The sequence below is a fragment of the Monodon monoceros genome, unplaced genomic scaffold (assembly GCF_005190385.1).
Source record: "Monodon monoceros isolate NGI ecotype Baffin Bay Population unplaced genomic scaffold, NGI_Narwhal_1 Super_Scaffold_14, whole genome shotgun sequence".
NCBI classification, from domain to species: Eukaryota; Metazoa; Chordata; class Mammalia; order Artiodactyla; family Monodontidae; genus Monodon; species Monodon monoceros.
In genome coordinates, this window is record NW_021703770.1 from 26,797,867 (window position 1) to 26,810,966 (window position 13,100).

Consider the following 13,100-nt stretch of genomic DNA (forward strand, 5'->3'; position numbering starts at 1 on the left):
AGTCTGTTCGGATATTTAATAGAGGAAATCTTTTTCAAGCTTACATTTAATTTTCTTGTGGGTTTGGTAGCTCTCTTGAATGAGCCTATTATTTCAGGATAGACCCAAGTTTGACAGCATCATTCTCTGTTAAAGGCAGATACTACCTTGTGCCCTGTTTCCCTTTGTCTAAGTAAGGCATCTATTTTGCACTTTAGGTTTTAAAGTGCTTTCCTGTACATCCTCTCATTTGTTGCTGACAGTCCTATGAGGGAGATAGTATTATCCCTATTTACAGAGCAGATAACAGAAGTTCTGAGAAGTCCACTTACAAGCCTAAGTGTTGCCTGCCACTACATGGCACAGTTAAGGCTGTATCTACTTTTATCATCAAAGCTACCTTCACAAATAGAGCTGGGTAAAGATATCAGACCATAGGACTAGGTATAAACATGATGCAGGTTTTAGCCAAAACATTATTTTGTAAAATTATTTTTTTCTCTTCAGTCAACCCCTTCGCTGACAAGTCAATGCCACACATAATCAAGAAATTAAAAGCTTATTAAAATAGGGTGGAATTTTGACCTATTACTAACTGATAAGGAGTCACCCTTTTTTATCTATCAATATACTGTGAAAAACATTGAAGTAATATTATCCCTATGTTGAAATAATTTCAGAGTCCTCAAATTCATCTGATATTTGTCTTACACACACTGCCAGATGGTGTGTATAAGACATCACTATGCCTCTCTAAGTTTAATGCTACCATTTGGTGTTTTAAAAATGAAACTCTTTTCTTTTTTCCTTCAATGTACTCCATGGATTTCCATCATTCTCTAGGCATCATAGTCAACATACTATGACCAGTGGCAAAATCAGTCCTGTCACCCTTTTGGTAGGACCCTTGAGGTGAGAATAGCTTTCAAATTTTTCATTGGTTGGAAAAATTCAAAAAGAATAGTATTTTATGACGCACAAAAATGATACTAACTTTAAGTTTCAGGGCTCGTGAATAAATTTTTATTGGAAAGCAGTCATGCTTAATCACCTACATACTGTCTGTGGGTGCTTTTGTTCTACAACAGAGGTGAGTGGTTTAGACAGAGACGGTGTAGCCCACAAAACCTAAAATACTTTCTGTCTGGCCTTTTACAGGAAAAGTTTGCCTATTCCTGCTCTTGCCTATTTGGAGGGTGAAGGGATTCAGAGAGTCTCCTTGTTTTCCTTGGATGGAAGTTGAGCGGAGGGCAAGACATATATTAGCTTAATATGCTTTTCTGTTAGTTGGGTGGAGAGATTTGCATTTTCCAACATTTGGAAAAATTCAACTAAGTCTTTCTTAGGTCTGAAATTTATTAACCTGCCTTGGTTCCACCTTAATATGAAAGGGTGACAACTTACCAAAAAAGGAAAAGCACAAGGAGTAACCAAGATGAGAGATCTGCTACTGGTAGGAATTTAAAATCTGATAAGAGATATTAATTTGGTTTATAATTTTTTTTAACTTTTTTCATTACTGTCACATTTCTTTCCTATTTTATTCTGAGGTAGTTGTCCTTCTCTCTCATCCCCTTTAGATGGGGGGAAAATAGCCCTTTAAACACCTAGCTTTGTATTCCCAGCAAACGTGTCCAAGTTTTAATTTCAGTTGTTTTGAGAATGATTTCAAATGTCCATCACTTGAACATATGAGAAATGAAGCCAACATTTTTATAGTTCCTTATTATTTGATCACATGATTTTACACAAGCCTCAATGTTTCTTCAGATTTCTTTGTGTGGGTGGGCAAGATATGATTTTTAAAATAGTCAGATGTCACAGTGAAGCTCCCAGCAACATATTTTACAAATTTGAGGGTTTTTTTTTAAGAAGTGTTGTAACACTTTAAGTTAAAATAAATCAGGAGGAAACAATTTTTGATAGCATATATATCCTGTGAAGTTGAAATAAAGGGCACTTTGGGCATATAAAACAGAATTCTATAATTATCTGAAAAGCAATGTATACATTTCTGGATTGAGTCCATTCATCCTACCTAACTGCAATTTGAGAATTAAAATTACTCCCAGGCCATGATTTTTCCCATCCTTGTGGTCACTGCCCTAACGGCCATGATGGACCATGTTTAGTGCACTTCATAAATTGAACATCTTTATAGTGCTTGGAAGTGGGTGCTGCATGTTTGACGCAGTATTTGTTGAAGGTTAGGCTTATTTGGCTCTAGAAAGTAATACACATTTTATGTGGTACCTTTTAACCTTTTCTTTTTGTTCTCATCTTTAATTTGATACTCTGAACAAAGATATGATATAGGTAAGTCAGATATTTTCTCCTCCTATCTGATGGGGAAGGAAGTAGGGCACAAAGAGCATGTAATTTCCCGCCCCCCCCACCCCCAATTCAGACTTGCATTTAGATCTCAGTTTTCCTAAATCCTGGCTCTGAATGTTTGAAGTAGATGACTTTCCATGTAGGTACTCAACAAATGATTGTATTCAGTTTGTTTAGCCATATGACCTAAACAAGGGTAAAGCTACTACGTTTACTGTAGACAGTGGTCTTTGGATAATGCCTTTCATTTAAGTAGTACATTATGTATGTATGCATATATATATGTATACATATACACACATATGTATGTAATTAAAATTTATTATATGAATGTATAGGATATAGAATTAAAATAATTATACATACATTTACCCATATACATACAGTGTCTTGGTACCTTATTTGAGCTTCCTTCCATCCGCCGTCTTGGACTATCCTAGTTGGCAAATTTTTATACTCATAATAGCTCACGTTCTCTTCTCAGATATTATGCTGAGATCTTTGCCTCTTTTAAACCTCTGACTTCTCTCAACTCTGAGTTAGGGCCTGATGTTACCTCCTTTTTAAAGGTGAGGCAAAGATAGCTCTACTGACTTGCTGATGGTCACACAACAGTAAGGGAGCCGAGACTGTAACCTCAGACCCGCTCACCACCGTACTATTTGAAAGGCCACTATATTCTCAGCATAGTACTTATTCCCTGCCTTGGCTCTTGTTTGAAATGTCCTGTTCTGCACTTAACATAGTTGCATTTCACTCTATGCTAACTCTCCTAGCTAATAAAGGCAATCTTTATTTAAATCCACTCTGGTGGGTTTTACACAGACTTCTCCCCTGGATCTTCTCTTAATTTAGTGAAATTAATGCTGGTTTACTGCATCATCATTCAAATAGCTCCGTTGTAAGTATGAAACACTGAGTCCTGAAACCTCTGAATCTGTCCTTTATTTTCTTCAGGTTGAAATATAATGAAGCTTCTGATGAGCTGCATGTAACTGGACCCTACTAGAAAAAATGTAATTTTAGATTTTAGGTCATAAGTTTTCATCAGCCCCTACTCTAATGGGATTACTGCAATAGTACACATTAGAAAGGCATGATTTGTGTAACATAAAGCTTAAAAACTTTATTTAGGGCTATTTATAAACCATTGCAAGTTTTGAGAAGGAATGTTAAACAGCAGTATTTGAAGTTGTTAGAGACCTAAAAATATTTAAACAATTTTAAGAAACCTCATATGAAGTTGCACAGTCTAGTACTTTCCATGTGAAAAAACTGCTAAAAGGCTAATTTCAAATGTCTTTTGGAACAACCTGTCCCTTTAATATCTGTTCAGATGTTCAGATACACTGAGCCAAGAAACCTCTAGGGTTTTCCAGGGGTTGACTTGATGCTCTTTGATCCTTGCAACTGCTAACTGAAGACTAAATCTTCCCCCAGCCGCCCACCATGGGTGTGTATGCCACGTTCTGAAGGAGGTGCCAGGAAGCTGACACGAAAGGGCAATTAGAGAGCAAGAAGCGGTTGGATATTCACAGTGTGCCGAGGAGCCTGCAGCCCACAGCCCTGGTGCCCAAGAAATAACAGATTCCTCAGTGTGTGTCTGAGGTCCTCTCTACCTCACTGATTCTTTCCTTTCTCTAATAATTGATTGTAACCTATAGAATTACATGTTCACAGTTGGGTTGAACAGAGGTTGCTTTTTCTCTGTTTTTCATTTAATCTTTTCATTTTTTTGTTTATATTATTAGCCGCTCTGAGATATTCAAATAAGAGGTGGTTTTTGTCATCTAGATTTTGCTGGGGAGATAAATAAAACTCTCGGTGTCTCAAGGCCCTGAGAGCTTCGGCACCAAAGGAAGAGGCAGGGGAGGGGGATAACTGGATCTTTCTCTTCTCTCAGCTCATCTTCTCCTCCACCCAGTTTGTTGGTTCTGTTGATTCACTGTAACTCCTTTTCCCATGACTGTTAGCTCTTAGAGCATGAGGCTCTCAGTGGTTTTCCTTACCTCCCCTCTATCCCTGCTTTCAGGTAGCTTAATTTCCTGAAAATACCCTCTCCCCTGTTCACTGTATAGACTTTAGCGTAGTTACATTATTACCTTGTTGCCTGCCTGGGTACCTTTCCTATTAGTAGACAGAATATCCTGCAGTGCAGGAACTTTGCTTCTTCATCTGTCCCTCTAGCTATCATCATGGCGCCTGGCCCCGAGGGGCTGTTATCTGCCAAAATGAGGGAACAAACCAGATACCATTTTGATCACGTTATTCTCATGTGTAATCTATGGGGACCTCTTACTGCTAGTTAGACCAAGCCCTAATTTGAACTTTACTTCATTTTTGTTCATTTTAATTGTTACTTAAATACTTAAAACCACAAATAATTTATAATTTTACCTCCTTTTTTGAAACTGAATAAAACAAGAGGTGAAATTCTCCACCCACAGCCATCTAAAGCCGAGTAGCCACGTCATCCATCTAACCTCCAGTTCATTCCAGCCCCTCTTCATCGGGTGTCATGCACTACGTGAACCATCGCCGTTGTGTTACGATGGAGGAGTCGCCCTCCCAGGACTCTGCTCTCCCCTCTGTCTCTCTCAAACCTGCTCAGCGGAGGTTCCAAATTCCATAGCACACATGACCTGCCACACATCAATATTTGCGTTCTCCATTATAATTGTTTTCAGGTGTTGGACTATTTGTTCCTCCAATAAGATTTGTAGTCCTTTACCAGCAACCATAGATTTTCTTTTTATATTAAAGATATTTACAGTGCATATGAAACAATCTCATATTAAGCATTCAAATGAGATTTTAAATATAAAGGAATTGAGTTTTTAAATGGCATTCACTTGGCAAGCACTAAAACTCGACCATGTGTCCAGCACTGTGTTAGAAACAAGGAATTCAGAGCTTGGAAAAAAAAAAAGTTTGTAATGGCAGAACAGAAATGGATCTTCTCTGCCTCTAATGTACCCAGCACATGCTTCTAATATCTCCTATGCTATGTTGCAATGCCCTGAAAGTGCCACATGGCCCCCCCTCTTTGGCTTTTCCACCTCCAGGACAGGGAATGGGTGTTACAATTTTATGTTCTCATAAAACGGCACAAAACCTGGCACATACTCAATTTTGGAGGATGTTTGGAATGAGCTATTGAACTGAACTAGAGTATAATTTGAGAAATGTTATAATGGAGCTGGTATGGCTACTGTGGAAGGACAGAAAGGGTACCCAGGCTATTTTTCTGTTTCTTGGCCAGAGCAAGCCTCCCTTGCCAAATGACAGCCCCATCAGATTGCATTTGGACACAGTTTTACTTGGACAATAATTTTACTTAAACCGATACTGGCAGCCCTCACTTGGTGGATTACAGTTTTGAGGAGGCACTATAATTTAGAAGCATGTAAATTGGATAAAACAGGGTCTTGTATTTCTGAACAAGGACTTAAAGCCCAGGTTTCTAGAGACAAGACCCGTGTTTAGTAAAGTTTGATATACCCGTTTTCTTAGTCAGTATAAAGTTTTGCAAAGTTTTTCAGTCTGTTGAATGATCCCATTGGTGTTTTAAAACTCATTTATTTATAAAGTGGACATAAAGATTTTCCTGAAGTGTTAATACAGTGGCTATTTCTGGGGAGTAGGCCCGATGTGTCATCAGGTAAGGAAGACTTTCTATCTTTTCCTTTAAACCTTCTGTACTGTTTTGAATTTTTATTCGTAATGAGAATGTTTTACTTTTTTTTTTTTTTTGCGGTACACGGGCCTCTCACTGTCGTGGCCTCCCCCGTTGCGGAGCGCAGGCTCCGGACGCGCAGGCTCAGCGGCCATGGCTCACGGGCCCAGCTGCTCTGCGGCATGTGGGATCTTCCCGGACCGGGGCACGAACCCGTGTGCCCTGCATCGGCAGGCGGACTCTCAACCACTGCGTCACCAGGGAAGCCCTGTTTTACTTTTGTATGAAAAAATGAGTTAGTAGAATTGATGTGAATCCCTGAAAAGAAGCAGACTGGCAGTGTAGTTGGTTTTATGCCGCTGTTAGCTTTAAAAAGCTTTCGGCTCGGGCTTCCCTGGTGGCGCAGTGGTTGAGAGTCCGCCTGCCGATGCAGGGAACATGGGTTCGTGCCCCGGTCCGGGAGAATCCCACATGCCGCGGAGCGGCCGGGCCCGTGAGCCATGGCCGCTGAGCCTGCGCGTCCGGAGGCTGTGCTCCGCAACGGGAGAGGCCACGACAGTGAGAGGCCCGCGTACCGCAAAAAAACAAACAAACAAGAAACCTTTCGGCTCAAAGGTGTTTGTGAGTAAACGCATTGTGTCAGTTCAGGCTGCTAAGTATGTGGGCGGCCTGCTTTGGTTTCACGTTGTGGCGAAGAGTGACGGAGACCAGGAAGATCAGTGGAGATTCTGACGTCGTTACAGCTTTGCACCAATCAAAGCTTTTATTTAAATGCTTCAATGAATAAAAAAATGTTTAACTTTTTTCCTAATGATTTGGAAAGCACCACTGAACATATGAAAGCAAAGGACACTGGCAAGAGATGGTCAAATGACTATTTTGAAGGCTAAGGCAGGTTCAGCATTATCATATAAGGGGTATAACCTCATGCTCCCAAGTCTGAAAAAAAATTGGGGTGGGATAGCATTCCTTTATTCATTCTTGCCTGTTTAAAAATCAAAAGAATTTCTTTTAGAATGTAAATACAGTGGCATTTTCTGTATATTTAAGTAGGTCACAAATGTATATTGAAATATCTTTTTCTCTTTTACTTTTAATACACAAATACATTACAATCAAAAAGATTCATATGACTCAGAAATATAATTTTTAACATTTCAAAATTCCGCTATTTCCCCTTCCCAAATTAACTTCTCAAGCTACTTCATATATGTACACATACACGTGTATATGTGATTTCATTGCATCATACTCTATATATCCTGCAACTTGCCATTTTTCATTTAATGGTGGGGCTCACAGCTTATTCTCAGTCATTGCTTATAATTCACCTTGTGCTTTTTCAGGGTTGTAGTATTTTATAATTTGAATTCATCAGATTTTTATTGTACTGAAATTTGAGGACAAATAATTAAGCTTTCTTCTAGTCAGATTTATGCCTGAAGTCCTAAGGGACTTTAGAGAGAATGATAGGTATTTCAGAAATTCCACATTCTGTGAACAGGTTTAGGAGCATGGAATGAAATGAGGAAAGGGAGCTACAAGTAACAATAAAGATCAGGAAAGGACCTTGTAAAATTATTTCCAAATGCTTATTGCTATAACTTTTTGGCCTAAAAGCTCATAGGTGCAGGCCATGTTAACAAAAAACAAAAAACAATCAGACCTTATACATAACAATTGACTTATGAAATGTATAGTCCTTTTTTAAAAAAAATATATAAATGCTTTGTTCTCTTCACCCTTTAGTTCTGTTTTATCCTTTGGAATGTTTATCATTATTTCTTGGAAAATAATTCTGCTAACAGGAAGGGCTGCTTGCTTTTTCGAAAAATGTAGCAAGAAAACCAACAATTTGTGGACATGATGGTCATGTATTTTGACCATGATTAAGAAGCTACTGACCAGCGATAGACCACCGTTTTATAAAAATATAGGTTACAGCATTTAAGGCTGCAAATGAACATTTTATAGGGTTATAAACCATTCTTCTGTGTCCACCATCCTCCCCTGAAAGAGCAATAGTGTAATTTGACTGTGGACTTTCACCCACACATAGTTGGTTTTCCAATTGTAAATTTGGGTATCATTTTAGAAGAATTAGCTGCTTCATGGTGGTCACTTAATACATGCAGACATGTTTAGACTCAAACTTGAAAGGTGAAGATTGCCGTTTTCTTTTTTTTCTAAGTCTAGAAACTGTCATTATTTATAATGTAATCTATTTTAACAAACTTTTTTAGTGTTTGTATTCTGGCTTTATCTTCTCAATTTTCAAAATTTTGATATTCAACGATTTCACGTTTTGGTTATATTTTTTATTCAATTATATCTTCGGTTGTGGAAACTAGTTTTTAAAGCTTTTCTGAATCGTTAAATCACCAAATATGGTACTGGCACTCAGAGGCTTGTTAAAAGAATAAAAGTGTTGCCAGGCAGTTTTCATAGAGCTTTATGTGCTGTTAATTGCCATCAATTAAATCTGTTACAAGTGATAATGTACTGTAATCTGTTGAAAACCTCTCCTTTCAATTAACCAATTCTCCGACCTTTCCTTCCTTCTCCTTGAAGAGTAGTTTAGAGTTTATTTATTTTCACCCCTACAAACCAATTACCTCTGGCCCAGCTGTTCCTCGAATACAGGGGAATCTGACCTAGAATACAAGCCTGTAAATTATTGCTTCTTTTTACACCTTGTAATGTGAATGGTTTAGTGGAAAAATACATGTTTCTGTTTCTAATTCACTGGTGCTTCTATCTGCAGACTACCGATTATGAGCTAGTCAATTTACATATATTATTGTAGATCCTCACAATAACCTTGTAAAGTCAGTGACATCCCTGTTTTATACAGAAGGAAATAGAGGCTCAGAGAGGCATGTAGCCATTCAGAGTCACATAGCTGGTAAGGGCAGAGCTGGGATTCAAAACCACACCTAGCAGAACTGAAAGCATTTCTCTTTCACCAACTGTTTCCAACGAAATTCAGTTAGTGTGTTATAGAGAAAAGAGAACAGATTTAGAAGGCAGTCCATTTGGGGGCTTTCAGAACCAACTCAGCCATTACCAGCTTTGTGACTTAAGTCTCAGGTTCCTTATTTGCAAAATAGGGGTACCACTGCTTACCCTGATGGACTGTTGTGAGCACTAAGGAAATGTATTATGGGTTTTCCCAAAAATGACTTAAAGTACCCCTCCTAGTTAAGACACCCTCTGATGAAAGTAAATGCATTAAACAGAATTTTAACTTACTGTCTTGGAACAGAATATACCGATTAGAGTGTTCCCATTGTGTTTTTCATAGTAGGTCTTTGGAAGAGCAGAACAGATTTCAATCCCACCAGCAATGTAATTTGTAGGGGGAGTGTTTTTCTTTTTAATCCTTCGTTTTAATCCCATTTGGAGTTGCAAAAATTTCTGAAGGGTCTCATGCTGCCTAGGGCCCCGGGCTGGAATTTTGTCTTAGCCTATTGATGTGGTGAGCTGTTGGAAGAGGTAGGAGTGATTTAGAAGGAGATGGCATGAGGAAACAAATGAGTTGAACACATATTTCTCTGACCACTAGAATTCCAATTGAGCGAACCGGTGAGTTTGTGAAAGTTTTATTTGCAAAACCAGTAAATTTTTGACTGAAATTTTCTCTTTCTCTTTACAATTGTTTTTAGGATGCAGAATAGAAAACTGTGATTCTTGCTTTAGCAAAGACTTTTGTACCAAGTGCAAAGTAGGCTTTTATTTGCATAGAGGCCGCTGCTTTGAGGAATGTCCAGATGGTTTTGCACCATTAGATGAAACCATGGAATGTGTGGGTGAGTAGTTTTCCATGTAACTTTCAAACTTCAACTTTTATTTTAACACCCGTTTCTTGGGGAAAAAAATGCATGCTGGATGTATTCATCATAGAAACAAATCGGTTCTCTTGTTATTTATTAGAACTGAAAATTATTTAAGTTCTTTGCTGACTTTATGCTGTTAGGTAATATCATATATTACATTTTGCTTCAGAATTTGTTAGTTTTACATCTAAGTTAAACCACTTAAATGCTGAGAATAATGTTTTTATTATCTATGTAACACGTCAATTTCTTAATTATCTTAATAAAATTATTAGTAACCATTAGAGAAAAACATTTTGTTTAGAAGAAAAACAAGATTTTCAAGCAGTGCCATGTGGTTAGCTAGTCTATCACTATTGTTATGTGTATTAATTATGGAGCTTCTTGCTTAGCCATTTGTATAAAAAAAAATTCAATTGGGAAGAGATTTTTTGTGCCAAATGTACTTTGTTGATGATTGACTGAATGTTGCAAAGTGCATTAAAACAATTTTACTTTTACTAAATTTAGATATGTAGAATGCATAATTTAATATACATATATATGCTGTTTGTGAGTAATAATTAGGAATACACATTTTATAAATTTTATATTTTTTGAGTGTTTAAAAAAAGTTCAGTAATTTTATACCACTGATTAAAAGGTAAAGATCTGTCAGTACCTACGTTTTGATAAATGCCTCAATCTAATCTTAGGTGTGATGGCATCTTCACCACTCCCACCTCTGCCATGCCTGAATTTTATTTGACATGTTATACATCTGATATGGTGTACAACAGAGCAGTGTATTCTAAATGAGGCTTTCCATCTCTTTAAAATGGAGACTTAAATTGAGAACGTTTTCCCTGTAGAAATTTTGAAGTAGTCTGTAATTATGTATTCGGAAGCTTGCAGAGGACACATTTAAATGAGAGGTTTTTGAAGAAATGTGTACATATATTCCTATATATGTGTGAGTTAATACATGCATACAGGCAACACCTTAATGCAAAATAAGAAAGTCACTAGAAGAGCATATTCAAAACGTTGAATTCGCTTTTGAGAGGCAAGGCCCACACCTATAACAAATGTTCAGTGGAAATGCTTGTGAAACCCTTAACTATTAACAAATTAACCATAGAGTCCTATGCATTCCCCTAAATAAAAATCTTAAGTAGCTTTGAAAAATCTAAGAGTTCCCATGACACCTGCTGAGATCTGGAATGTGGAAATACTGATGGTGTGTGGACTCTAGGCCTGAGTCCTCATCTGCTAGTGTGATGGGGTTTTTAATGGTGAATTTGATGAGGAGGTTTAACTTTGCATATTTTAATGCTTTTATCTCCTCCCCCTTCCTCTCATCGCAGGGTATTGGAGAATAACCTACTTTTCCACTATATGAACTTACAAAAGGGGATGCTAAAAGCTTACATATCTAGGCAAAACATACATTTTCAAATATCTGACCATATTTGTTTACTTTTCAAACTATGGTAATGTGCAGTATCAATTTAGGGAGTAAGAAATATATACTGCAGTGTAAGACACCTTTTAAAAGAATTGAGACAATCAGAAAACGCGAAACACTCACTATCCTTTTCATCATATACTTACTTCCAAAATAAAACTAACACACTTGTGAATTTCAGGGGGGGCATGCAGAATTAACCTGTAAAATTTTGTGTCCTGTCATGGTATGAAAAGAGTATCTTTTACTCTAGGTTTCAGCTGTTGAACCTTTTAAAGATCATATATTTCAATGTCTTTAGAATGGACCAGTAGCATCCCTTCAAAAAATGAACTAAGACAAATAGTAATTTTTAAAGTACTTATGTGGCAGTTATTTACTTTTATCTATAACTTCATAATTCAAAGAGTTAAAATTTCTGAAAGGTGTATACAGGTCTTGTGGGCTGTACAACTTAATTTTTGGTATCTGAAGGTGGGGGAGTTAGAGAAACACTGCTATGTAAATTTGGTGATGGTGGAGAAATGTATACCAAATTGTCATCTGTGTTTGTTTTCTCTCTATTAGAAGGATGTGAGGTTGGCCATTGGAGTGAGTGGGGAACTTGTAGCAGAAATAATCGCACATGTGGATTTAAGTGGGGTCTGGAAACCAGAACACGGCAAATTGTTAAAAAGCCAGCAAAAGACACGATACCATGTCCAACGATCGCTGAATCCAGGAGATGTAAGATGGCCGTGAGGCATTGTCCAGGAGGTGAGTTCAGATAATCCCTATTGTGGGCTGTGTGCTTTCTGAATTCTCCTCCTGTCTAATCACCCTTGCTCCCAAAAAAGTATTTATCGATGAGGGAAACCTGATAATAACATTGGTGTGAATATTCCACGTTAAACTTCCTTAGAGACGAATGCTTAAATTGTGAAGAATGTAAAGTGAATATTTAATTTCATGGTACCTTGAAAATAATTTAGAAGACTACGTTACAAATGAGCTTTTAAAATGAGATTTCTAAAAGTGTGTGTGTGTGTGCGTGCGTGTGTGCGCGCGTGCTGGTTTTTTACTTTTTCTTTTTTTTTGCTAATGTACCATAAAAGCCAGTTCTTATGAAATCAGGCCTTTGCTCTAAGAGAAGTAGCCAACTTTCAGCTGAGAACAGTTTAGATTAGAAAGGTTTATGGAATCTGTAAAATCATCTGTATCATTACTAGTTGAAGATGACAACTTAAAATAAACTTGCCCAAACACTGGGAGGAATAAACATTGTCTTAATGTTACCACAATTAGCCGGTTCTCTTTGTTTTGATAATAATTTGTGGAAAACAGCTACTGGTATGTGTATGTTTATTTGTGTCTTTGTAGTAATTGTGCTGATTTGTAGTAATTATTCTGTAATAACAGGATTAGGCCCACTTACAAATTAGGAGAAGTGTACATAGCTCAGGTGCTGGCTGGAGCCGAGTCCGTATGTTGAAATGCAGTTCTTAGCGCTGGTGCTGTGCTTCTGAAAGCATAATCTCTTGTTACTATTTATTTTATCACTAGCGGATGCCGTATTGCCAAAGATGAAGTTAGGATTTTTCTAGTGCACAAAGTAGGAAAGCAAAAAAGAAAGTTGTGTTTAGAAAATTGCCCTGTGAAACAGTCAAAACTTTTGTTTGCTTTCGTTCTTCCTGTTGGGCATAGCTTTTCAGCTTCGTGGCTATAGCCCTGAGAGGGAATATATATCTGCTTAGGATGGATTTATATCCATATTATGCTGCCTCATAGAGAATGTCTATGATCCATGGAGGAAGACAAAACTTAAGACTTGAAGACTCCAGTCGGCCTT

The 13,100-nt window shown here is 37.5% G+C and overlaps 1 protein-coding gene across 1 annotated transcript in view; it reads left to right on the plus strand.

Annotated features, from left to right (window-relative positions):
- RSPO2 (R-spondin 2) overlaps positions 1-13,100 on the plus strand; it is a 161,731-nt gene that overhangs the window by 91,213 nt on the left and 57,418 nt on the right. Inside the window, exons 4-5 of the mRNA XM_029222943.1 lie at positions 9,655-9,798; positions 11,840-12,028. Coding sequence (XP_029078776.1) covers positions 9,655-9,798; positions 11,840-12,028 — 333 coding nt within the window. The remainder of the gene's footprint in view (positions 1-9,654; positions 9,799-11,839; positions 12,029-13,100) is intronic.